Below are 22,500 nucleotides of genomic sequence, written 5' to 3'. Positions count from 1 at the left end.
GGGTAGGTAGATAGATAGGTCGGTAGGTAGGTAGGTAGGTAGTTAGGTAGGTAGATAGGTAGGTAGGTAGGAAGGTAGATAGGTAGGTAGTTAGGTAGGTAGATAGATAGGTAGGTAGGTAGGTAGATAGATAGGTCGGTAGGTAGGTAGGTGGGTAGTTAGGTAGGTAGATAGGTAGGTAGGTAGGTAGGAAGGTAGATAGGTAGGTAGGAAGGTAGGTAGGTAGATAGATAGGTAGGTAGGTAGGTAGATAGATAGGTAGGTAGTTAGGTAGGTAGATAAATGGGTAGGTAGATAGATAGGTAGGTAGTTAGGTAGGTAGATAGGTGGGTAGGTAGATAGATAGGTCGGTAGGTAGGTAGGTAGATAGGTGGGTAGGTAGATAGATAGGTAGGTAGTTAGGTAGGTAGATAAATGGGTAGGTAGATACATAGGTAGGTAGTTAGGTAGGTAGATAGGTGGGTAGGTAGATAGATAGGTCGGTAGGTAGGTAGGTAGGTAGTTAGGTAGATAGGTAGTAGGGATGCACCGATCTGATACAGGGATCGGTATCGGATCCAATATTGAATAAAATTCTAGATCGGGTATCGGTGACAATGAGCCGATCCAATGGCCCGATCCATAGGAGCAGTTCCATTCTGTGTATTTCTATGCTGTGCGATGCGAGTGACGTCTGCGACAGAGCAGCGGCCGTGCGGTTGACGCAGTTGACACGGTTTTCAAAGTGGAGCGAGCGAAAGGATCCGCCGTCTGGAACTACTTTACATTACCTCCGCCATCAAACTACACGGCTACGTGCAATATCTGCACCGTTAATGTTCCGATACACATACTGGACGGTAGCTTTACAACCGATATCTGGAGCTCCGACGTTTCCCCCGTGTCGCTTTTGAGTTTAACAGCACGTTGGCTGGATGAGAGTTTCGTTCCACGCAGTGCGATGTTAAATGCAGCAAACTTTCGTGGATCACACACGAGCGAGGCAACTGCCGCGAGCCTGAAGGATATGTTTGACAAGTGGCAAATTCCGTTGAGCAAAGTCCATGTGATTCTGAGTGACAATGCCAGCAACATGAGAAAGGCGATGGACAACATGGCAGTGCGTAGTGTGGGCAGCGTCGCACATACAGCTGGTAGTCAACGAGGGACTTCTCTCACAGCGCGCAGTGAGTGATGCCGTTGCATGGGGGAAAAAAAACACGTTACCGCTGATTTTATTTTTTATTTTATTTTTTACCAAGCTATTGAAGCTATTCTGTTATTCAGCTGGTTTTGTAATGGGTGTTAAAGTTCTGTTTGCACAATTGCACTACACTATAGCTGATTGCTGTTTACTTTGAACATCTGCCATTCAAGCTCATGAAGCTATTGTTTTGTTTCTCAATTTCAGCTCCTTCACTATTTATTTTACATTACACTTTGAATTCCTAATTGCACTGACTGAACCATTTTAAAGAGGGTTTGTTCCTTTTTCATGTTGTTTGACCAAGATAGTTAAGTTATAGTTTTCTTTTTTTTTCTCAGTTTCAGCTTCTCTTTCATTTTACATTTTGTGTTATACTCCTAATTGCACTGACTGAACAGGGAGATATTTATTATATATTTTTTTTCATGTTTGACTTTGACAAAGCTAGTGAAGCTATTTGTTTATTTTGAATTACTGTACTGGTACACAGTATTAAATAAGTCTTTCAGTAAATCTGGATCATTTTATTTGTTTTTAGAAAATGAGGGAAGTCTGACATTGCCTTGCACAAAAAGACAGTTTTTTTCTAAACAACAAGACATAATTTGTTATTTAGGTAGGTAGATAGATAGGTAGCTAGGTAGGTAGATAGATAGGTAGGTAGGTAGGTAGATAGGTAGCTAGGTAGGTAGATAGATAGGTAGGTAGGTAGGTAGATATATAGGTAGGTAGGTAGGTAGATAGGTAGATAGGTAGATAGGTAGGTAGGTAGATAGATAGGTAGGTAGGTAGGTAGGTAGGTAGGTAGGTAGATAGGTAGGTAGGTAGGTAGGTAGATAGATAGGTAGGTAGGTAGATAGATAGATAGATAGATAGATAGGTAGGTAGGTAGATAGGTAGGTAGGTAGGTAGGTAGGTTGATAGATAGGTAGGGAGGTAGGTAGATAGGTAGGTAGGTAGATAGATAGGTAGCTAGGTAGGTAGATAGGTAGATAGATAGTGTGTGTTGAATACATACATTCGTCACTGTATTTTTTGTTTTGTTGGATCAGACTTTTTTCTTGTGTCGTGCTGCTGATCCGTTCGTTGAATGAAGAGTCTCAGGAGAAGAATGCCAATTTAAATATGTCTTTCGTAAATAATCAATTCAGGATACAAATATACAGAGCTCTGGGCCGAGTTCAAAACCCTAGCAACAACAAAGTATTGTCAGGTCATGAAGTCTGACTGCTATCTGTCCCTTGACCCAGTCCTTTTATACAAAGGAAAACATGAAAATGCTCTCCAGTGTTGTCCTCCTCTGACTGGCTGCCTGGTCTCCGGACCCCAGCCTCATTGGATGTTGAGGCAGCCTTTGATCCAAGTCTCCAGTTAATGATAGTTAATGATAGTGAAAAGAAATCAGTCCTTATTTGGCAGGGAGCCAAACGATCCATCCTTTGTTCCATTGTGACCTGTTGAAACAATACGGTGCAAGACATGCCAGAGGTCACAAGTTCCTCTCCCCCATGCCTCCGATGGATCATAAGTTCCCCGCCCTGTAAATGAATGGGTTGTAAAGTTTTATGGCGGTCGCAGAGTCAGTTAGCTCTGATGTCCACCTTCTGGTCCCCCAGGGTCACCAGTTTGTGAGGGATGTGCTTCCTTTTGTTCTTCCTTGAGCTCTTGGTGCGACTCCTGCAACAATGCCTTTTCTCTATGAGTAGATCAGCCAAATGATTTAAACAGTTCTATATTAGTAATCATATTATTATAACCAAACATGTAAACTAATTATATTAATCAACACAAACATCCAAACTACAAATAATAATACCCTCATCTAAACATAATAATACAATAATATATATATATTTAGAGTGAGAGAGAGAGAGAGAGAGAGAGAGAGAGAGAGAGAGAGAGAGAGAATTTCGTGTATACAACATTAATACAAACAAAATACCGTAAATATGCCAGGGATTGACAGAAAAAAAGAAGAAGATAACCTTAATCAACCGATGTAGTTTGTCCTAATAGAGTTGCCGTATGTAACATCGTTGGCATTCGCCCACCGGACAGAGGCGACTGCCAATTACGTCACATACGGCAACTCTATTAGGACGTACAGTACATGTACCGCGATCCATCCATATATCACGTTCGACTGGGATGTAGAGGTTTGTCCCAATGGAGTTGCCGTATTGGCAGTCACTTCCGCCTGGAACGATTCTGCACCCGGACTAATTCTGGACCTACACTCCACAAGAGTCTCACAGAGGCTGCAGGCAGGGAGGAGGTGTGGCTTCACGCTGCCCCCCACTGGCAGGAGTTGGCATCTACCCCGGACGATCGAGAGGGGGTGGAAAAGTTTCTTTATTGTTGTATGTGAAGTATACATATTCTGTGTGTAAAGCTGCAGGGAAGTGATTTTTTTCTGCTGCTGCAGGGGAATTAAAAACGCAGCTCAGCTGCAATTAAAAGGCTCTCAGAGCAGCGGCAGTGGCGACGGCAATGGCAGAGGTGGAGGTGGTGGCGGCGCCTCCGCAGGCCCACAAACAAACCGCCAATTAGGTGGCAATAAACACCGCGGTGCTTCTTAGCGCCGCAAAATGAGCCTGGTTGTTTCCACTGGGGGATTATGGGAAGTCTGAGCGCCGCTGATAAGACGCCCCACCATGCCACCCTTGGCTCGGATCCGGCGAGTCTGCAGGGTCACATGACTTTAGGCCGGTCGCACCGAACCAGGTGGTTTGAAGTGACGCTTCCAATGGAAAGAACGAAGGGTGACAGCCTCGCCATTGCCTGCATCAAACTGCTGGTGGCGCCATGTGTCGGCAGCACCAGCTGTGCTTCCTCGAAGACTCACCCAGCAGCTGGTTGGGGGATTGGGGTTGGGCTAGTTGAGGAAGGGGGGTGGGGTGGGAAATTACGCAACACCTAGTGAGTGAAGCAGCGGCGGGAAAAGAAATCCACAGCTGCTGCTGCCACTTAGCTCTGCCCCCTAGTGGATGACCAGAGGTCAGAGGTGAATTAACCCAGGCTGAAGGCCTCAGCTGGTCTGTAACGTCTGCAGGTTGTCCTCACGCCTCCTGGTGGACACATCCGGCATAGCCCCACAGAGGACCAATCGGTGGAAGCTTTTCTTATGGAGATTTGGGGTAGTGTCTTCATTCAGAAATAGGGCCGACCGCTACCATGACCTTTGACCCCAAGGGCCAGTGTGTAGCAGCACAGCAAAGCGAATAAAACCAACACTTTAAAGCAGCATAATCGGTATATCCGCAATAGCTGCATAGTTAAACTGTAACTCTGACTGGCTTCGCACGGGGCTCACAGATGGAGGCCGCTGCCGCCGCCACCGAGGATGCTGGGTAGTCACTCCCTCACCCACTTGCTTGCTCACGTCACGCCTGTCTTCGTCCCCCCACCCCGCAGGAGCTGCAGTTTGAGCGTCTGACTCGGGAGCTGGAGGAGGAGCGGCAGATGGTGGCCAGCCAGCTGGAGAGGTGCATGCTGGGAGCCGAGTCGCCGGCAGGGGACGACAGCAGCAGGTCGGTCTGGTAGGGAGGGGGCGTGGGAGGGAGGAGGAGGAGAGAGAGGACGTTTGTCAGCTGACAGGCAACAAAAAATAATGAACAAGAAAAGTTTTGGAAGATGAAACAGCTGCATGTTGTCAAGTTGTTGAGTTTTTAATAGACCTTCCTGGATAAGGAGTTAGCGTGACGGCTAACACTAGCACCCCTCCCTCTCTCTCCCCTCTGCTGCAGCTCCTCTGAGAAGTCGTTTGCGTGGAGAACTGCAGGTACGACTCCTCACCTTCTCACCCATTAAAAAGCTGAAGCCCCACTCATCATCATTACTGTTATTGATACCATTAATATTAATATTCACTGAATTTTAAAATAAAAAAAAATGATTGGCAGGCGGGGATCTGCAGGGCGGAGCCACGGAGCCGTCCGTACGTCCTCCGAGGCGCCACCTGGAGGCGGAGGAGGGCCTGTACCTGCCGGAGGTTGACCGGGCCTCCCTGCATGACAGTGAGGGTGTGTTGATCCTGTGTGTGTGTGTGTGTGTGTGTGTGTGTGTGTGTGTGTGTGTGTGTGTGTGTGTGAGCAGAGGGGAGTGTGGGCAGGACAGCAGCCGGTCAGGAAGAGCTCAGGGTTTGAATGCAGAAAGGAAGCAGGTACAAAAGTTAAATTGCAGTTGAAATTCCGCCTGTTTAAAAATATACGTTTTTGATTTCTGTCACTTGATAACCAAGATGATCACTATTATTGCCATTATTATTTGCTCCACTTCAGCTACAATTTAACAGCAACGATCCCACAGACCTTCAGCGTCATTGGGTTTCTGCTCAGGTTCTCTCACCTGGGGAAGCAGCAGCAGCAGCAGCAGCAGCAGCAGCAGCAGCAGCAGCAGCAACAAACATCACAGAGAGGTTGCATCTGCTGCAGCAGACTGTCAGCCAATCAGGCGGCTGGACTCTGGTCGGCTCTGACTGTCCAGTCCCAGCCTTCTCTCCTCCTCCTGCTCCTCTTCCCCCTCCTCCTCTTCCTCTTCCAACTCCTCCTCTTCCTCTTTCTCCACCTCTACCTCGTCCTCTTATTCCCCTCCTCCTCTTCTTCCTCCTCCTCCTCCAACTCCTCTTCCTCCTCCTCCCTCCAGTGTTCCAAGACAAACACGCTGTGACCTGGCAGCTGTTTGAAGATCTCTCCAAACATCTCCTCCTCCTCCACTGCCTCTTGTTTGTGCGCAAGAGGCGGCGAGAGGGTGTAAAAATATCCCCAGCCAGCCTGCTCGCCTTCTCTACCTCCTCCTCCTCCTCCTCATCTGCCTCCTCCTCCTCGTTCTCCTCCTCCTCCTCCTACTCCTGCAGAAACTAGGCCAGTCGTAGAAGCTCCACTGCAGCACAAAGCCTCGGCGCTGAGATCCAAGTGCATACATTTACATGCACTAGCCCTTTAATGTTGTTTTTATTTGTTTATTTTCAGCTGAAAGCGAAGAGCACAATGATGATGATGATGATGATGATGATGATGATGAAGGTGGTGAGGATGGTTTGTGCTGATTGGCCGGCTCCCTCTAACTCTTTCACCCTTTCCCTTCCACAGGCTCGGGGGGCCACTCGGCCCACATGACCTCCTACTCTGACAGCGGCTACCAGGACAGCAGCCTCAGTTACTACAGCAACCACAACAGCGTGGTGCGCTCTGAGCCCAGGGCCTCGCTGTCCCGGAGCCCCAGGGCTGAGGGCCAGGCCTCGGGACAGGTAGGACCGCCCAGCACCCCGCACACCTGCCCTCACACCTGCACTCACACCTACACACTAGCTAGGCTGGTTAGCCTAGCATCCACGGTCTCCGTCAGGTCTGCAGGGTTGATCTCACTCTTGAAATCCAATATAAAAAAACTGAATGTAATCAGTAATCTATCAAATATATAGTAAATCAATCAACTAATTAAATAATAATATAATAATAATAATATAATAATAATATAATAATAATAATAATAATAATAATAATAATAATAATAATAATAATATAAAGTGCTTAATAAAGGAAACTCTATCTTTATCTTCCCCACAAAAATGATTTCTCTCCTTTTGAAATCAGCGTCAGCTGAGATATTTTCTATATTTTATTTATTCATTTATCTATTTATATTTCCCCACTAGCGGCCGCAGCGACAGCCGGCAGGGAATCAATAATTACTGTCAGGAGTGATGAGCGTCGTCAGCTGAACCCTTCAGCTGGGATGGGAGTGCCGGCTCCTAATGATGAGCTCTTTTCACCAGCAGTGACAGATAATGGGGGAGCCCGTTTGATGGGCTGCTTTTTTCTCTTCTTCTTCCTTTTTTTCCTGGTTTATTCCAAAGCTGATGGATAGGCTCCACTCCTTCACCTCCTTCCCCCCCACCCCCACCCCCACTCTTTGAGGCTTTGATGGATTAAGGCGGCGCCGTTGGCCGAGGCTTTAATTGAGAGACACTCTGCATTTTGGTCACGAGAAGGGGGGGAAGGAAAAACGTTGACGTTTAGCTGGGAGGATAATAATGCCACATTGCTCACATGTCACATAATGTTCAGATTATTTACAGAAAGAAGGAATCAGGGTTTTTTTCCTTCAAAGACAAAAAAACACTAATGAGCTGTCAAGAACGTTGTTTTTGTTTTATCATTATCATGAATTTATTTTTTTGTTTGCCATTTGTGGCTGACGGAAGAGAAATTAACTGATAGTTGTGGGAAAGTGTTCAGTCATCAGTCTGACAGTGGATTTTACTGGGAGATGACACAGAATTGTGGCTGAAAAAAATCTGTTTATGCAAGGTGACAGTGCTGCATAGGGCCAGTAGGGGGCAACAGATCACCAGTAGAGGGCAGTAGAGGGCAGTAGAGGGCCAGTAGAGGGAAGTAAAGGGCAAGAGAATGCTAGGAGAGGGTACTAGAGGGCAGTTATTGAGCAGTAGAGGGCCAGTAGAGGTCAGAAGAGGCCAGTAGATGGCCAGTAGAGGTCAGAAGAGGGCAGTAGAGGGCAGTAGAGGGCAGTAGAGACCAGTAGAAGCCAGTAGAGAACAGCAGAGGGCAGTAGAAGCCAGCAGAGGGAAGTAGAGGTCAGTAGAGTGCAGTAGAGAGCTGTAGAGTGCAGTAGAGAGCAGTAGACGCAAGTAGAGAACAGCAGAGGGCAGTAAAAGCCAGCAGAGGGAAGTAGAAGCCAGGAGAGGCCAGTAGAGGTCAGTAGAGTGCAGTAGAGAGCAGTAGAGTACAGTAGAGACCAGTAGAAGCCAGTAGAGAACAGCAGAGGGCAGTAGAAGCCAGCAGAGGGAAGTAGAAGCCAGGAGAGGCCAGTAGAGGTCAGTAGAGTGCAGTAGAGAGCAGTAGAAGTCAGTAGAGGACAGCAGAGGGCAGTAGAAGGCAGGAGAGGCCAGTAGAGTGTAGTAGAGAGCAGTAGACGTCAGTAGAGGACAGCAGAGGGTAGTAGAAGCCAGCAGAGAGCAGTAGAAGCCAGGAGAGGCCAGTAGAGGTCAGTAGAGAGCAGTAGAAGCCAATAGAGGACAGCAGAGGCCAATAGAGGGAAGCAGAGGTCAGAGGTTTCCTCTTCCTGTTCCCTCTACCCCCAAGCAGGTGTCTGGCCGGATGCTGCGCAGGATGGCCTCCCTCCCGTCCCGCAGCCAGTCGCCAGGGGGTGGCGCCGTCTCACCCTCCCGGGTGTCCCTGCGGACGTCAGTGGGCAGCACCTACGACTCGCCCATCCTGTCGGAGCCCCGGCCACTGGCCGCTGTCTTCCCTGGGACCAGCATGCCCCCCTCCTGCCCTTCCCCCACCTCACCGCCCAGCGACGCCCTGGCAGGAGGGGGTGTAGCAGGGGCAGGAGGGGCGGCAGGCCGCCTGGGCTCCACCCTCTCTCTGGTGGAGGGGCGGGGCCTGGCGGGCTCACCGCTGCGGCCCGGCATGACGGCGGTGCCGCAGCACCTGGGCGCCACGCTGCCCCGCCAGCCGCTGGCATATGGTGTGGACCCCTACGGCCTCTACCAGAGGAGCGCCCTGCCCCGCCCAGACAGCCTCATTGGTCAGTGCTCCGGGACATCACTCACACACACACACACACACACACACAAAAAAAAATCAAAGGTCAAAGGTCATGCCGCTCCTGTGGCGCGTTTGCGGCTCCGCAGCATGCAGCGCACCAGGTGTGGCGCGGGCGCGTTTCAAAAGTGTCGCAGAAGTGTGAAACCATGCATGGAGCCGCATGGAAACTGCTCCGTACCCTCTCACACCAAGCGCGTTTCTGAGCAGTGGCGTCTCGCACAGCGGCTCGATTGGTTCACGTGAGGATTGCAAGATTGCGCGACAATCCAGGTAGTTTCGCATGTGTTTAAAGAAAACAACAGTGAAACAAAACTCTTTTGCCCGTCCCAACTGTGTCTTGAAGAATAAAAATAACTGCGGGCAACTTGCGATGAACTGGCGACTTGTCCAGGGTGTCACCCTGCCTTCGCCCTATGACAGCTGGGATAAGCTCCAGCCCCTGACCCTGAGCTCAGGAAGAAGCGGGTATATAAAATCAACCGGATCCACTGAACGACTCTACCTGCTGTGCTTGACGCAGTGGCTACTGTGAAACTTCTTTATCAGAGCGATAAGGTTTCACACTTCTGCTCCGCTTCTGAAACGCGCCCGCACAACACCTGGTGTGAACTTGCACACTGACTTTAATGGCCGCGTTCTGTTGTGGAGCCAAGAACGCGCCCGCAAACCCTTTTGGTGTAAAGTGCGGGTTACAGCAGAAGCAGTAGCAGTAGCAGCAGCAGCAGTAGCAGCAGCAGTAGCAGCAGCAGTAGCAGAAGCAGTAGCAGCAGCAGCAATAGCAGAAGCAGTGGCAGCAGCAGCAGCAGCAGCAGCAGTAGCAGTAGCAGTAGCAGCAGCAGCAGCAGCAGCAGCAGTAGCAGCAGCAGCAGTAGCAGAAGCAGTAGCAGAAGCAGTAGCAGCAGCAGCAGTAGTAGCAGCAGCAGCAGTAGCAGAAGCAGTAGCAGCAGCAGCAATAGCAGAAGCAGTGGCAGCAGCAGCAGCAGCAGCAGCAGCAGCAGCAGCAGTAGCAGTAGCAGTAGCAGCAGCAGCAGCAGCAGCAGCAGTAGCAGCAGCAGCAGTAGCAGAAGCAGTAGCAGAAGCAGTAGCAGCAGCAGCAGCAGTAGCAGCAGCAGCAGTAGCAGAAGCAGTAGCAGTAGCAGTAGCAGCAGCAGCAGCAGCAGCAGCAGTAGCAGCAGCAGCAGTAGCAGAAGCAGTAGCAGCAGCAGCAGCAGTAGCAGTAGCAGAAGCAGCAGCAGTAGCAGTAGCAGCAGCAGCAGCAGCAGCAGTAGCAGTAGCAGCAGCAGTAGCAGTAGCAGCAGCAGCAGTAGCAGAAGCAGAAGCAGTAGCAGCAGCAGTAGCAGTAGCAGCAGCAGCAGCAGCAGTAGCAGTAGCAGCAGCAGCAGTAGCAGAAGCAGTAGCAGCAGCAGCAGCAGTAGCAGAAGCAGTAGCAGTAGCAGCAGCAGAAGCAGAAGCAGAAGCAGTAGCAGCAGCAGTAGCAGCAGCAGCAGCAGTAGCAGCAGCAGAAGCAGTAGCAGAAGCAGTAGCAGTAGCAGCAGCAGTAGCAGCAGGGATTAGGACTGTCAGCAGCATCCTCTTCAATGAAACCTCAACTTCCTGTCCACCAGGCAGTCGCAGTAGATTAATTTTCCTATGATGCCACTCTGTCTCTCAGTTTGTTCCCACTGACCCAGAACGGCGGTGCTGCCACATCAGCTGACGGCACCAAGAGGCTCCATCACGTCTCACTGCACTGTTCTTAATCTGTGTGTGTGTGTGTGTGTGTGTGTGTGTGTGTGTGTGTGTGTGTGTGTGTGTGTGTGTGTGTGTGTGTGAGGCTGACTCGAATCAGTGAATTAAATGGAATGCATCCCAGTGATTTTTTTATTTGTATTTTTTTGCCCAACAGCCCTAACATAACCAGATTACACAGCAGCGGCAGCTCAGGGTTCATCGTCAGTCTGAGCGTGTGTGAGTGTGTGCGTGTGTGTGAGTGTGTGTGTGAGTGTGAGTGTGTGAGACTCTCTCTCCACCCTCTGAACTCTGTGTGTGGTGCCCCCTGCAGGCCTCCACAGCTCCTACGCCGGCCATACCGGGCAGATGGACCCAGAGCTGCGGGCGGTGCTCTCCCCAGACTGTCACATGACACCCGTGTTCGACGAGCGCAACTTCCACAGCCCCGCCTACCACAGCCCCAGCCACGAGGCCCAGGGTTCCCTCTACAGGACCAACCCAGGTACTGCAGCAGCCACTCCTTTAACCCTTTTTTAACGATACTCTGGTGAAAATTGTGATAAATATTATTGATTATTCCTGTGAAATCTGGAGCGCATGACAGGAAAAGGTACTGATGTCGCCCTCCGGTGGTCACAGTTGAATTACAGCCTATTTCATAGTGATTTCTAGCCGTCGCTGAGTCATTAGCAGCGATCAGATTTGAGCCTGGCCTGTTTTGCCTGGCTCCTCCTCCTCCTCTTCCTCATCCCCCTGCTAAAGGCCTCGTCCCCCATGCCCTCCCCAGGTGCAGGGACCCTCCCTCGGACCAGCAGCCACTGCAGCACGCTGCCGTACCAAAAAAGCAGCTACGGCCTGTTTGCCGACTCTTACCGGGCCTCCGGCGCCAGCGAGGTCGTCTTCTCCGCCCACCGCCACTCCGGCCTGCTGGAGCGGGCTGCCACCCGGACGCCCTCCATGGAGAGCATCCACAAGGACCCCAGGTAGGAGCCACCCCCCCCCGCCCATCCCCTCCCCCCTGCCCTCCCGCCCCTCCACCGCAGGTCCTCCTCACAGTTCCAGCTCTTGCGCCCCCTGCAGGGAGTTTGCCTGGCGTGACCCCGAGCTGCCAGAGGTCATCCACATGCTGCAGCACCACTTCCCCTCCGTGCAGGCCAACGCCGCTGCCTACCTGCAGCACCTGTGCTACGGAGACAACCTGGTGAAGGTGGAGGTAAGGTGGGGAGCTGCTCACTGGGTCCCGGAACTCCAACTGGTTCCCAGTTCTGCTCGTTCGGAGGAGAACGACGTTAAAAAACGACCGTTTTCTTCCTCAGTTTGACTTGGATGCTCGCCGCTCCGTCTGACAGTCTGCTCCTTTCAAATTCCACCGTTTTTATCCCTTTCTTCCTCACCACCGCTGCCGCCAACAACCGAGCGGGAGCCGGCGGGCGGCGCCATCTGCTGAGTGCAAACTTTCAGCCGCGGCGCTGCCCAGTTTACCAACAGACATCGGTGCCGTCTGGAGGGTTTTGGCGGCTGATTAGCCATGAACAAACGTTTGTGGGCGGCGGCTTGAGCCAGGGAGGAGGGTCAGAGGAGAGGCGCCTCTAGGTGGCAGCAGGGAGTCGGAACGGTGGCACATCCTGCTGGTTTCCCTGCCTTTGGTGCAACATAACACTTGGCGCCACAGACACAAGCAAACACACACACACACACACACACACACACACACACACACACACACACACACATTCATACACCCTGGCCACGCCCACCATCCCCGACTCTGGTCAAACTTAATGTCCATCAGTGTGTTTGCTGACTCACTTGTCCCCGCACAAATCTGAGGAGACAGATTGGCTGGTTGTTGTCAATCATTTAGCTGAGATCTTCATGACGTGGTGATGCTGCAGCGTCATAAATATTAAAAAACACAGATGGTGCTCAGTGAATTTAAAACATCAAATTAAATAAATTAAATGAAAATGACGAGCGCAATAACAGGAACTGAGAAGCTAGCCGCCTTTAGCTCGGGGCCAGCACTAACTGCTACCCGCTCCCTGTGATTGGCCAGGTGTGTCACCTGGGCGGCATCCAGCACCTGGTGGACCAGCTGGACCACAAGGTGTCGGAGGTGCAGAAGAGCGCCTGCGGGGCCCTGAGGAACCTGGTGTACGGCAAGGCCACTGACAACAACAAGGTGGCGCTGAGGAACTGCGGCGGTGTGCCCGCCTTGCTCCGCCTCCTCCGCAAGACCACCGACAATGAGGTCCGCGAGCTGGTCACAGGTACGGGGAGGCTGGTGCATTGTGGGACTTTGTCTCTCTCTCTCTCTTGCTGCTATTTCCCAGCAGCAGAACGTGACTTGCACTAGTGTGTGTGTGTGTGTGTATGCGTGTGGGTGGGCGTCGCCCTGCTGGCGGCGCTGTCCGCCTGGTTGTCCGCCATCTGCTCAGTGGGAGGTTAGAACGGCGGCAGCGTTGGCAGCAGATGCTCTTATAACGTCTGCTAGAAGTAGGAAGTGACATCACGCTGCTGCACTGCTGCTTGGTTTTAAAGTATCAATAGTCAAGCTGCAGTGGGTTGTAAAATGTGACAGAGGGGCCGGATTTTTGGTGACCCCAGGAGGAGAATGGATGACATACAGCTATTTGGCTCCGATTGGCTATTAATATAATTTCTTTTAGAAAGCTTTAACGGGCCACTTATGGCCCCTGGACCGTAGTTTGCCTGGTCAAGGTGGTGGGTGGGGCTGGACTGAAGAATCCCCGCCCACTCTTTCTGGATATTCATCCTCCGATCCCCTTCTAAATTATTTCAACTTCTCAACAAAGATAAAGCTACAAAAAAAGTCCGGTCTCTCTTTAACCCCTCCCCCCACTCCACCGTCTCTGGGCAGGCGTGCTGTGGAACCTGTCGTCGTGTGACGCAGTCAAGATGACCATCATCCGCGACGCCCTGTCCACGCTGACCAGCACAGTGGTCGTCCCCCACTCGGGCTGGAGCAGCGTCTCTCACCGCCAGGACCACAAGGTCAAGTTCCAGTCCTCGCTGCTGCTGCGCAACACGACTGGCTGCCTGAGGTGAGGCGCCAAAGACACAAGCAAACACACACACACACACACACACACATTCATACACCCTGGCCACGCCCACCATCCCCGACTCTGGTCAAACTTCCTGTCCATCAGTGTGTTTGCTGACTCACTTGTCCCCGCACAAATCTGAGGAGACAGATTCCACTGGGCAACAACACTGATTGGGTGCCATGATGCTCCGCCCACTTGGTTCATCTGGCTCCACCCTCGACCAAAATACTTCTATGTTCCGTCATCATTGGACACATTTAAGTAGAATTAAAATGAGACCAACTGGAGGACCTCCAATCACCTTTCAAGGGGCGTCTTTGGAGTCCCGACCCCTCTTTCACCCCCCCGCCCCCCACACACACCGAATCTAATAGAAGCCACAGACATCAGCGCTGCAGCAATGCATTGTGGGAGTCGTGTGCTGCTGCACAGACATCAGCAGGCTCTGATTGGCCGAGCAGCTGCACACTGCCCTGTATCCAGGCAGGATAGTGAGCCCCCCTGTGGAGAACGGCGCACACTGCAGCGCAATTGTGACGCGTGTGTGTGTGCGTGCGTGTGCGTGCGTGTGCGTGCGTGCGTGCGTGCGTGTCAGAAACCTGAGCTCAGCGGGGGAGGAGGCCAGGAGCCAGCTGCGCTGCTGTGAAGGTCTGGTGGACTCGCTGCTGCACGTCCTCAAAGCGTGTGTCAACACGTCTGACTACGACAGCAAGGTGTGCGTGAGAACACACACACACACACACACACACACACACACACACACACACACACACACTCGGTCAGTGAAATAAAAGCCCTAAACACTGACAGTGAAGCATCATTTCTCCTGAAAAATAAATCAACAACTTGCATTTCTTCATAAAATGCACACAAATAATCTAACAACACAAACTAGCCAGTCACACAACTCACCTGCAGCCTGTTAATAAAGGTCACGCTTAGCTCTGCCCTCTTTGACTGACTTATTATTATTATTATTATTATCAAATCAAACCTGACATCTGTTAAGTGTGATAATGTCTTAATGTGTCCAGCAGAGGACAATGTTGTTTACTGTATTGCCAAGGGAGTGAGGCCACTGGCGCTTCCTTTTGACTGACAGGTGATTGTGAGTTAGAAGTGCACTGTGCTCTGATAAACGCTGCAGTGATTAAGAAAAGCAACACTGTTTCACATGCACCATCAATGGTCCAAACTCGAGACTGGAACTTCAATATGGAAGTGAGACGGAAGCTGACGGACGGTCAAACTTGCGAAGGTGCGATTGGTTAAAACTGAGGCGATATCCCCTTCTTCTTCTTTTTCTTTGGCCACATTAGATCGTGTTTGCTGAGCAGACCAGCAGCCACAGGGGATGCAATTCAATATTACATTAAAAAACACATTTAAAAGCGAGAAAAGTTGTTCTGAAGTCATCAATATGAGATCAAAGACGTGAATCATCTCAAGAAACGCCCCGGCTAGTTTAACAGCATGACTCTGGTGCCCTCTGCTGGCCCCTCCTCAGATCGTGGAGAACAGTGTGTGCACCCTGAGGAACCTGTCGTACCGCCTGGAGGTGGAGATGCCCTCGTCCCGTCTCCTGGGAAACCAGGAGCTGGACTCCCTGCTGGGCTTCTCCTCCCCGGCCAAGGAGCTGGACTACCTCTGCTGGGGCAAGAGGAGGCGGGGCCGGAAGAGAGGGGGCTGGCCTGATGACAAGGTAGGAGTAGAAGGAGGAAGGAGGAGAAGAGGGAAGAGGAGGAGACGGAGGAGGAGGAGTTAGAGCTGCAGGAGGAGCGTCACCTCACGCTCACCTGGTGGGGTCGCTGTCTTCCAGTGGGACGGAGTGGGACCAGTGCCCGGCATCAGCCAGCCTCCCCGCGGGGCAGAGCTCCTCTGGCACCCCCTGGTGGTGAGGCCATACCTTAACTTGTTGGCGGAAAGCTCCAACCCTGCTACGCTAGAGGGCGCTGCCGGCTCGCTGCAGAACCTGTCTGCGGGCAACTGGAAGGTACCTGTGACCGGGTCCTGGAGCTCCTGGAGCTCCTGGAGCTTCTGCTGCTACTGCTGCTGCTGCTGGTCCAACTCTGTGTGTGTGTGTGTGTGTGTGTGTGTGTGTGTGTGTGTGTGTGTGGGTGTCTATGTGTGTGTGTGTGTGTGTGTGTGTGTGTGTGTCTGTGTGTGTCTGTGTGTGTCTGTGTGTGTGTGTGTTTGCACATGCTCACAGTTCTCGGCCTACATCCGGGCGGCGGTGCGGAAGGAGAAAGGTCTGCCCATCCTGGTGGAGCTGCTGCGGATGGACAACGACCGTGTGGTGTGCTCGGTGGCCACGGCGCTGCGCAACATGGCGCTGGACGGCCGCAACAAGGAGCTCATCGGTGTGTGTTTTGCGTGACACACACATCACTGTTGCTATCATCAGAATTGTGTGCATTGTTGTTGGGTTCTTAGTTTGTTTTGATGAAGAAAAAAATACATTAGACACGCACGCTGCCGTGCGTGTGAGCGCGTTCGTGTCTCATCTGTGCCCAGGTAAGAATACAAATAACAGCAAGAATGCCTTTGTTTAGTCCACTTTGGGGAAATTTGCATAGTTACAGCAACATTCAGTGCAAAGAGAAGGATTAAAAAGAAAATAGATACAAATTATTTACACATCTAAACATGTCTTAAAAAGCGTGAGTGATTTATTGCACCTGTATTGAAATGTTGATCTCTCACACACACACACACACACACACACACACACACACACACACACACACACACACACACTGAGCTGCAGCTCCAGCTGAAGTCATCTTACCTGTGTGTTTCTCACCCGTCCCTCAAGGTAAGTACGCCATGCGGGACCTGGTGAACCGGCTGCCCGACGGTGGCGGCAGCGGCGGCCCCTCGCTGCTGTCAGATGACACGGTGGCGTCGGTGTGCTGCACACTGCACGAGGTCACCGGGCGCAACCTGGAGAATGCCAAGGCGCTGGCTGACAGCGGCGGCATCCAGAGGCTGGTGGACATCAGCAAGGGCCGTGGGAGAGGGTGAGGGCTGCAGGAAGTGACCTCTGGGTGTCCTCTACACCCGCCACTTGCTGTGTAACACAGGTGTGTGTGTGTGTGTGTGTGTGTGTGTGTGTGTGTGTGTGTGTGTGTGTGTGTGCGTGTGTGCAGCTACTCCACCAAGGTGGTGAAGGCGGCGGCCCAGGTGCTCAACACACTGTGGCAGTACCGGGAGCTGAGGACCCTCTACAAACAGGTGATTGTGGGGGGGCAGCGGTGGTGGCCATTTTTGTAGTTCTTTTCTTTTTAAGTTCTGCAACAGGGGTGTTAAACTCAAACACACCATGGGGCTGATATAAAATATAAAACTTGGACAAAGTCGCGGGCCAACATGAAAAAATATAACAGTGAAACTTTTTATAAGGACCCAAACAAGTTTCGCTTCATCCTGAATATGGAACAAGCAACGCTTAATAATGTACAATAAATAACTTCACATTGTACAAATGCAAAATCAAATTTTGAATAAAAAAATACTAATCGAAATAAATTAGAAGTAAATAAAAATCATGTGCCTCTTTTTTATTTGCTTCCCTCTGATTTAAATTTCAAAAGTAACCTTATTTAACTGGCTAATAATACATTTAAAAATAAAACAACAACAACAACAATAAGCCAATGAAGTCATGATAATGTCCTTCAATGAGCGTCCTGTCCTGACTGAGCAGAGCATTCTGGGAGCATTCAGAGTATTCTGGGGTAGTATTAGCGCTACATGTGCTGTATAATAGCAGCGGGCCAGCTCTAGGCGTGAGTTGTGTATCGGCTTCATGGGCCAAATATAATGCCAAGTTTGGCCCGAAGGCTGGAGTTTGACACCCCTGGTCTGTGAGGGTTGTTGGCTTGACCTCTGATGACCTCCAGTGACCTCTCACCTCTCCGCAGGACGGCTGGAGCTACAGCCACTTTGTCACGCCGGTGTCCACGCTGGAGCGGGACCGCTACCTGTCCCAGCCCACCCTGCCCACCAGCCCCATGCAGACCTCCCCGGTCATCCAATCAGGTGAGGGCTGCGGGCAGAGAGGGGAGGGGAAGGGGGAAGGAAGCGAAGAGGTAGATTATATATGTGACGCTGTAATGTTTATTTCTGTGTGTGTGTGTGTGTAGGTGGAAGTGCCACCTCCTCACCGGCCATGCTGGGGATCCGACGCCACAGTTCCAACCACCAGAGGGCGCAGTCATCTATGCAACTCGACACCTACTATGGAGACAATGGTTTACACAAGCAGCAGTACACAGGTGGGGGCATAGGGAGGAAATCCTCACCTGTCCAATGTACACTGAACAAAAATGCTCCCATTTTTAATGAGCTGAAATCAAAGATGCAAAACTTTTTCTATATCATCAAAATAACAATTTCTCTCAAACATTGTTCACAAATCTGAGATTCAAATCTGAGATAATCCATCCCACTTCACTGATGTGGGATATCAAGATGCTGATTAGGCAGCATGCTTTTTGCACAGGTGTACCTGAGGCTGGCTACAATAAAAGGCCAATCTGAAATGTGTAGTTTTGCTTTATTGGTGAGGTCTCGGTCAGTATCCAGTCAGTATCTGGTGTGATCTTCGAGATCTTTGAGTTCAGCTCATTTATTTTATATAATAATATATATATTTATATATTATTATTATTATATATAACAATACATAATATATATATATATATAATATACATATATATAGATATACATACATATATATGTATGTATATCTATATATTTCTATATATCTATCTATCTATATATATATATGTATATATATATATATGTATATATATATATATATGTATAGATACAGTATATATACATACATACAAATATATATACACAATATGTAAAACAATATATATATTTTTAGCTAGAATTAAAATTAAAAATATTAATTATATTCTTAATTCAATATTTCAGGCTCGGACAAGAGGACGGCCTATTTCATCGGGACCTACTCCTCCCAGTCGGGGGAGGACCTGAGGAGGTCGCAAGTGAGACACACACACACCTGGGAAACAAGTCGTGGTGGGCGTTGTTCAGTGGCTCTAGTGCCTCCTGATGTCCCTCCCTCCCTCCCTCTCCCCCATCAGCACATGGAGCCGTTCTACGACGAGCCCGAGCGGAAGAACTACAACAGCTACCGAATGTACCACCTGTCGTCGTCGCCGCCGCCGCCGGACAACGAGCCGCTGGCCCTCAGCCCCGCCTCTGCCGACGGCCACACCGGCCACGCCCTCCCCTTCAAAGCCAACACCAACTACGTGGACTTCTACTCAACCACGCGGCGGCCTTCACACCGGGCTAGCAAGTTCACCGGCTCGCCCGACTCCTGGGTGTAGTAGGGGGAGAGAGGAGGAGGGGGCGGGGCATCAAGAGGAGGAGGATGTGTGTCAACGTGTGTGAGTCGTCGTGGCACGGCAGCAGCTCAATCTAAACATCCGTGTTTTAAATTTAAAACTGAAATTGAATTTGAAAACAAACAAGGAGTTTGGTTTTGGGGTACATATTGCCCCCTCCCTGAAACACCTCCGAACAGCGGCGCAATACACGCAATTCCAAGCTGATTGGACGGTTTAGATGTGGGGCTACGGCAGAGGCTTCCTATTGGCCGACGTAGAAGGGAGAGGCTCCTCCTCTGGTGTGTGTGTGTGTGTGTGTGTGTGTGAAGACATGGAGGTGTAACCTGCATCCTCTCTGTGAAGGTCGTCTCCAGCACACGTGACCTTGACAACAGGTGCTTCTTAAGTTAAAACAACAACAAAAAAGGGAAAAACACCCAGCCAGGACGCCCCCGATCACCCGGTGTTCCTGTGACTCCACTTCCTGTCTCTCTCTCTCTCTCTTCCTGCAGTAACAGTGTGCAGTGCGTCGGCTTTCAAAGACTGAATATTGACCTCCAGCAGGGGGAAGAAGAGGGACGGGGGGGCTTCTCACCTTGCACAGGTGCAAACTGTCTCTGAATGGAACCAGTCCGAGCGGCAGGGACTTGGAGCAGCAGCATCCGCCGGCGTCATGCCAGTCAGCCGTCCAGTGCAGTAACTCATGCAGTCTGTGAACCGTGTGACCAAGAAAAAAATATAGAAATAAAAACTAAAAATGTGAAAACTGTGTGTACAGGTGCGACGGTCGGTCGGTTGCTGCGTCCTGTTACAATGTCGTACTTGATCTGTGGAACTCTGTGTGTGTGACTGTGTGAAGGTTTGTTTTTTTTTATTATTATTTATTTATTTATTTATTGATCTTTTTGGGTCATTTTCATTTTGTGGCCTGACCAAAATACCAAAATGTCTGTCTGTTCTGTCCCAGAAACTGATGATGATGATGACGTCAGTGTTGCAGAGGGAAATATATGTAAAAGGATTAAAAAAAAAGACTATATCATGACCAGAGACACGCGGGTCGAGTGTTATTTTGAAGCGAAATCAAGTGCGCTGCCGCCAGAGGGCAGTGCAGTGCGCCGAAAGTACAACAAAAACAAAAACAAAAAAAGACAGCTGACAGTAGTTTTTAAGTAAGAGTGACCATGTTGGTTGTTTTTTTGTTTTTTAATATCTTAAACATCTGTGCAACATTATTCCAAATGTTACATCACTGCATGACCTGTAATGCTTCACAATATTTACAACAAAATAATATTAATAATAATAATAATAATAATAATAATAATGTTTACATCAAACCAATAAAATAATACAAAATAAACTGTTCAAACAAGCTCAGAGAGGATTTCTGAGCTGTGAAAAACTGTCCCCCTAGCAAAACAATAACAATTATGATAAACCATAACGACAATAATTAACGGAAATAAAACCAAAACGGGAGCAATTGAGTCTGGAAAGTATATATTAGTGGGACAATATATACTTCAATGCACATCTGAGAGAAATTAACAATACTGTTGATGAAATGGGTCGCGGGTCAGAGCACGCACACACACACACACACACGCACGCACACACACACACAAATTAGAGTTAAAAACATAAATTATTATGTGGACTGTGGTTTGTGTGCACACTCGAAGCAACAAGAGCAACATTTTGAGGCCGTCAGAAGGTGGAATTCACCTAGAAACACTGATTTCTAAAGACGCTGCTACACAACTGTTATACCATCAAAATGTCCACACGACTTTCACCACCATTTAAAAAAATATAAAGTTTCTAATAAATAAAAAGTGTTTACAGTACGACTGAAGTCCAAAGTGTAAAAAAAAAAAAAAACATGTTTCAGAACTGCATCCAATCTGTATGTTTTAAAAAATAAACTAAAAAAAAAAAAGAAAAAGAAAAAATAGCTGCTGTGGGCGTGGCTGTGGGCAGGGCCAAGATCACCTCTGATTGGTTTGCCGTCATTTTGGTTTTATTGCACTTTTTCACTTGTGTTGTAGATTTGAGGGGAGCAGCAGCAGCAGGTGTGTGTGTGTGTGTGTGTGTGTGTGTGTGTGTGTGGGGGGGGGGGGGGGGGGAGGGGGGGCATTTCAACACTGTGCATCACTGTCAACATGTTCATCAGGTTTTAAAAGAAAACAATAGCCATCAGATGTGCTTGTTGACAATAAGTATCTGAGCCTTCGTCACACAGTTTGTCACATTATCTGTTAAAAAAACAACACACACACACACGCACACACACGCACACACACGCACACACACGCACACACACACACACACACACACACACATATAAGGCTTGAGTTCTCAACTCTCGGTAGTTATTATTGCCATCTAGCATATTTGTAAAGCTCAAAAATAAATACGGAGTCCTGTACAGAAATAATTTACACACCAAGTCACAAAACGGAAATCAACACAAGGCCCCCGGAGACGTGATACAAACAATCAGAAAGAATAAAAGAAAAAAAGAAAAAGGAAAATGCTGTGGAGGAGTTTAGTGTTTAGTCACTTCCTGTCAAAGAGGAAGTAAGAATTCCAACATAATAATTTTGTTTATCACACTGATAGAGCAGCTTCCTGGATGGGTGGGGGAACTACTTTTCCTCACGTATGCCTACGCCTGCAGCAAGAGAAGGAGGTTCCTCCTCCTGCTGCTGCGGTGGGACATGTAGAGAAAGTAGTCCCCCTCAGGACGCTAGGTGGCATTTTTGTTCAGATAAAAACTGACACTACCAGTGAGAAGTGAAGTTGCAGCAGCAGCAGCAGCAGCAGCAATGGAGAATTTGTTTTCCTCATGCCCCTTAAAAGACAAACAAACAAACAAACAAAAAAACTAAGCAAACAGCACCTCCTAGGGTCGCTCATATAAAAGCTCTGGTCGGTCTTTTGTCTCTGGTTGTTTTTTTCTTTGTTGTTTTTTTGCACGCGGCCAAGCAGGAAGCACCCCCCTTGCACTCCCCCACCCGCTGCCGCCTCACTTGTTGTTTGTTGTCGGTGGATAAAAGATAAAGTGTGCATCATCATAATCAGGTACATGACATTGTACAATATTTACATACAATTCTTCATAGCAGGAAATCTTCTCAGGATCTTCTATGTACACGTTTGAAAATGTATCAGAAATATTTGGACTTTGGGTCTATTTCTCTTTAAATATGTCACTTAATGCTCGCGGCGTTTGTTTGTTGTTGCTGCTTTTTTCCCCTCCTTTTTTTAAACTATATTATGATAGAAAAAAATAGTTACTTCAGTGAGCTGTAGACAAAGCGCAACCACGTCCTACTCCTCCTCCGTCCCCTCATCAGTTCTTCTCCTCCTCCAGACTTGCTGATTGGGTTGATGTTTTTGTTTTTCCTTACTTTTCCAGCACCATTGTCTGTTGTACCACCGAGTGTAGCACCAGCGAGACAGCTCTGGTGGTGTTCAGGGCTGCTTCTTCTTCTTCTTTTAGTGTGTTTTTTTTTACTTTTCCAGGACGACACATTCAATGTTATCTGGAGATCTTCCTCCTCTTGGGCTTGGGCAGCTTCACCTGC

The 22,500-nt window shown here is 49.3% G+C and overlaps 2 protein-coding genes across 9 annotated transcripts in view; one reads left to right on the top strand and one right to left on the bottom strand.

Moving 5' to 3' along the window:
- pkp4 (plakophilin 4) overlaps positions 1-19,957 on the top strand; it is a 24,127-nt gene extending 4,170 nt beyond the window's left edge. For 3 of the 7 annotated variants that reach the window (XM_076041304.1, XM_076041278.1, XM_076041309.1), the window contains 20 exons: positions 4,601-4,716; positions 4,933-4,967; positions 5,089-5,208; positions 6,277-6,434; positions 8,290-8,737; positions 10,799-10,969; positions 11,255-11,450; positions 11,548-11,680; positions 12,524-12,737; positions 13,349-13,532; positions 14,134-14,251; positions 15,046-15,240; positions 15,358-15,531; positions 15,748-15,898; positions 16,354-16,558; positions 16,688-16,772; positions 17,462-17,579; positions 17,684-17,815; positions 18,486-18,559; positions 18,659-19,957. In XM_076041304.1, the coding sequence (XP_075897419.1) occupies positions 4,601-4,716; positions 4,933-4,967; positions 5,089-5,208; positions 6,277-6,434; positions 8,290-8,737; positions 10,799-10,969; positions 11,255-11,450; positions 11,548-11,680; positions 12,524-12,737; positions 13,349-13,532; positions 14,134-14,251; positions 15,046-15,240; positions 15,358-15,531; positions 15,748-15,898; positions 16,354-16,558; positions 16,688-16,772; positions 17,462-17,579; positions 17,684-17,815; positions 18,486-18,559; positions 18,659-18,907 (3,276 nt within the window). In that variant the 3' untranslated portion in view covers positions 18,908-19,957. Of the gene's footprint in view, positions 1-4,600; positions 4,717-4,932; positions 4,968-5,088; positions 5,209-6,276; positions 6,435-6,882; positions 7,665-7,706; positions 8,738-10,798; positions 10,970-11,254; positions 11,451-11,547; positions 11,681-12,523; positions 12,738-13,348; positions 13,533-14,133; positions 14,252-15,045; positions 15,241-15,357; positions 15,532-15,747; positions 15,899-16,353; positions 16,559-16,687; positions 16,773-17,461; positions 17,580-17,683; positions 17,816-18,485; positions 18,560-18,658 lie in introns of those variants that run through there. The other 4 variants (XR_012928577.1, XR_012928576.1, XM_076041295.1 and 1 more) reach the window with 4 other exon arrangements.
- Positions 19,958-22,415: 2,458 nt separating this feature from the next.
- mbd5 (methyl-CpG binding domain protein 5) overlaps positions 22,416-22,500 on the bottom strand; it is a 16,228-nt gene continuing 16,143 nt past the window's right edge. For both annotated transcript variants that reach the window (XM_076041255.1, XM_076041263.1), the window contains exon 10: positions 22,416-22,500. This exon is cut by the window's right edge and continues 17 nt beyond it. In XM_076041255.1, coding sequence (XP_075897370.1) covers positions 22,455-22,500 — 46 coding nt within the window. In that variant the 3' untranslated portion in view covers positions 22,416-22,454.

The sequence above is a fragment of the Nelusetta ayraudi genome, unplaced genomic scaffold, assembly GCF_046127955.1.
Source record: "Nelusetta ayraudi isolate G7.1 ecotype Tasmania unplaced genomic scaffold, CSIRO-AGI_Nayr_v1 ptg000004l, whole genome shotgun sequence".
Classification (NCBI taxonomy): Eukaryota; Metazoa; Chordata; class Actinopteri; order Tetraodontiformes; family Monacanthidae; genus Nelusetta; species Nelusetta ayraudi.
Note: the sequence above shows the minus strand (reverse complement) of the source record. Positions and strands in the feature narration are given on the sequence as shown.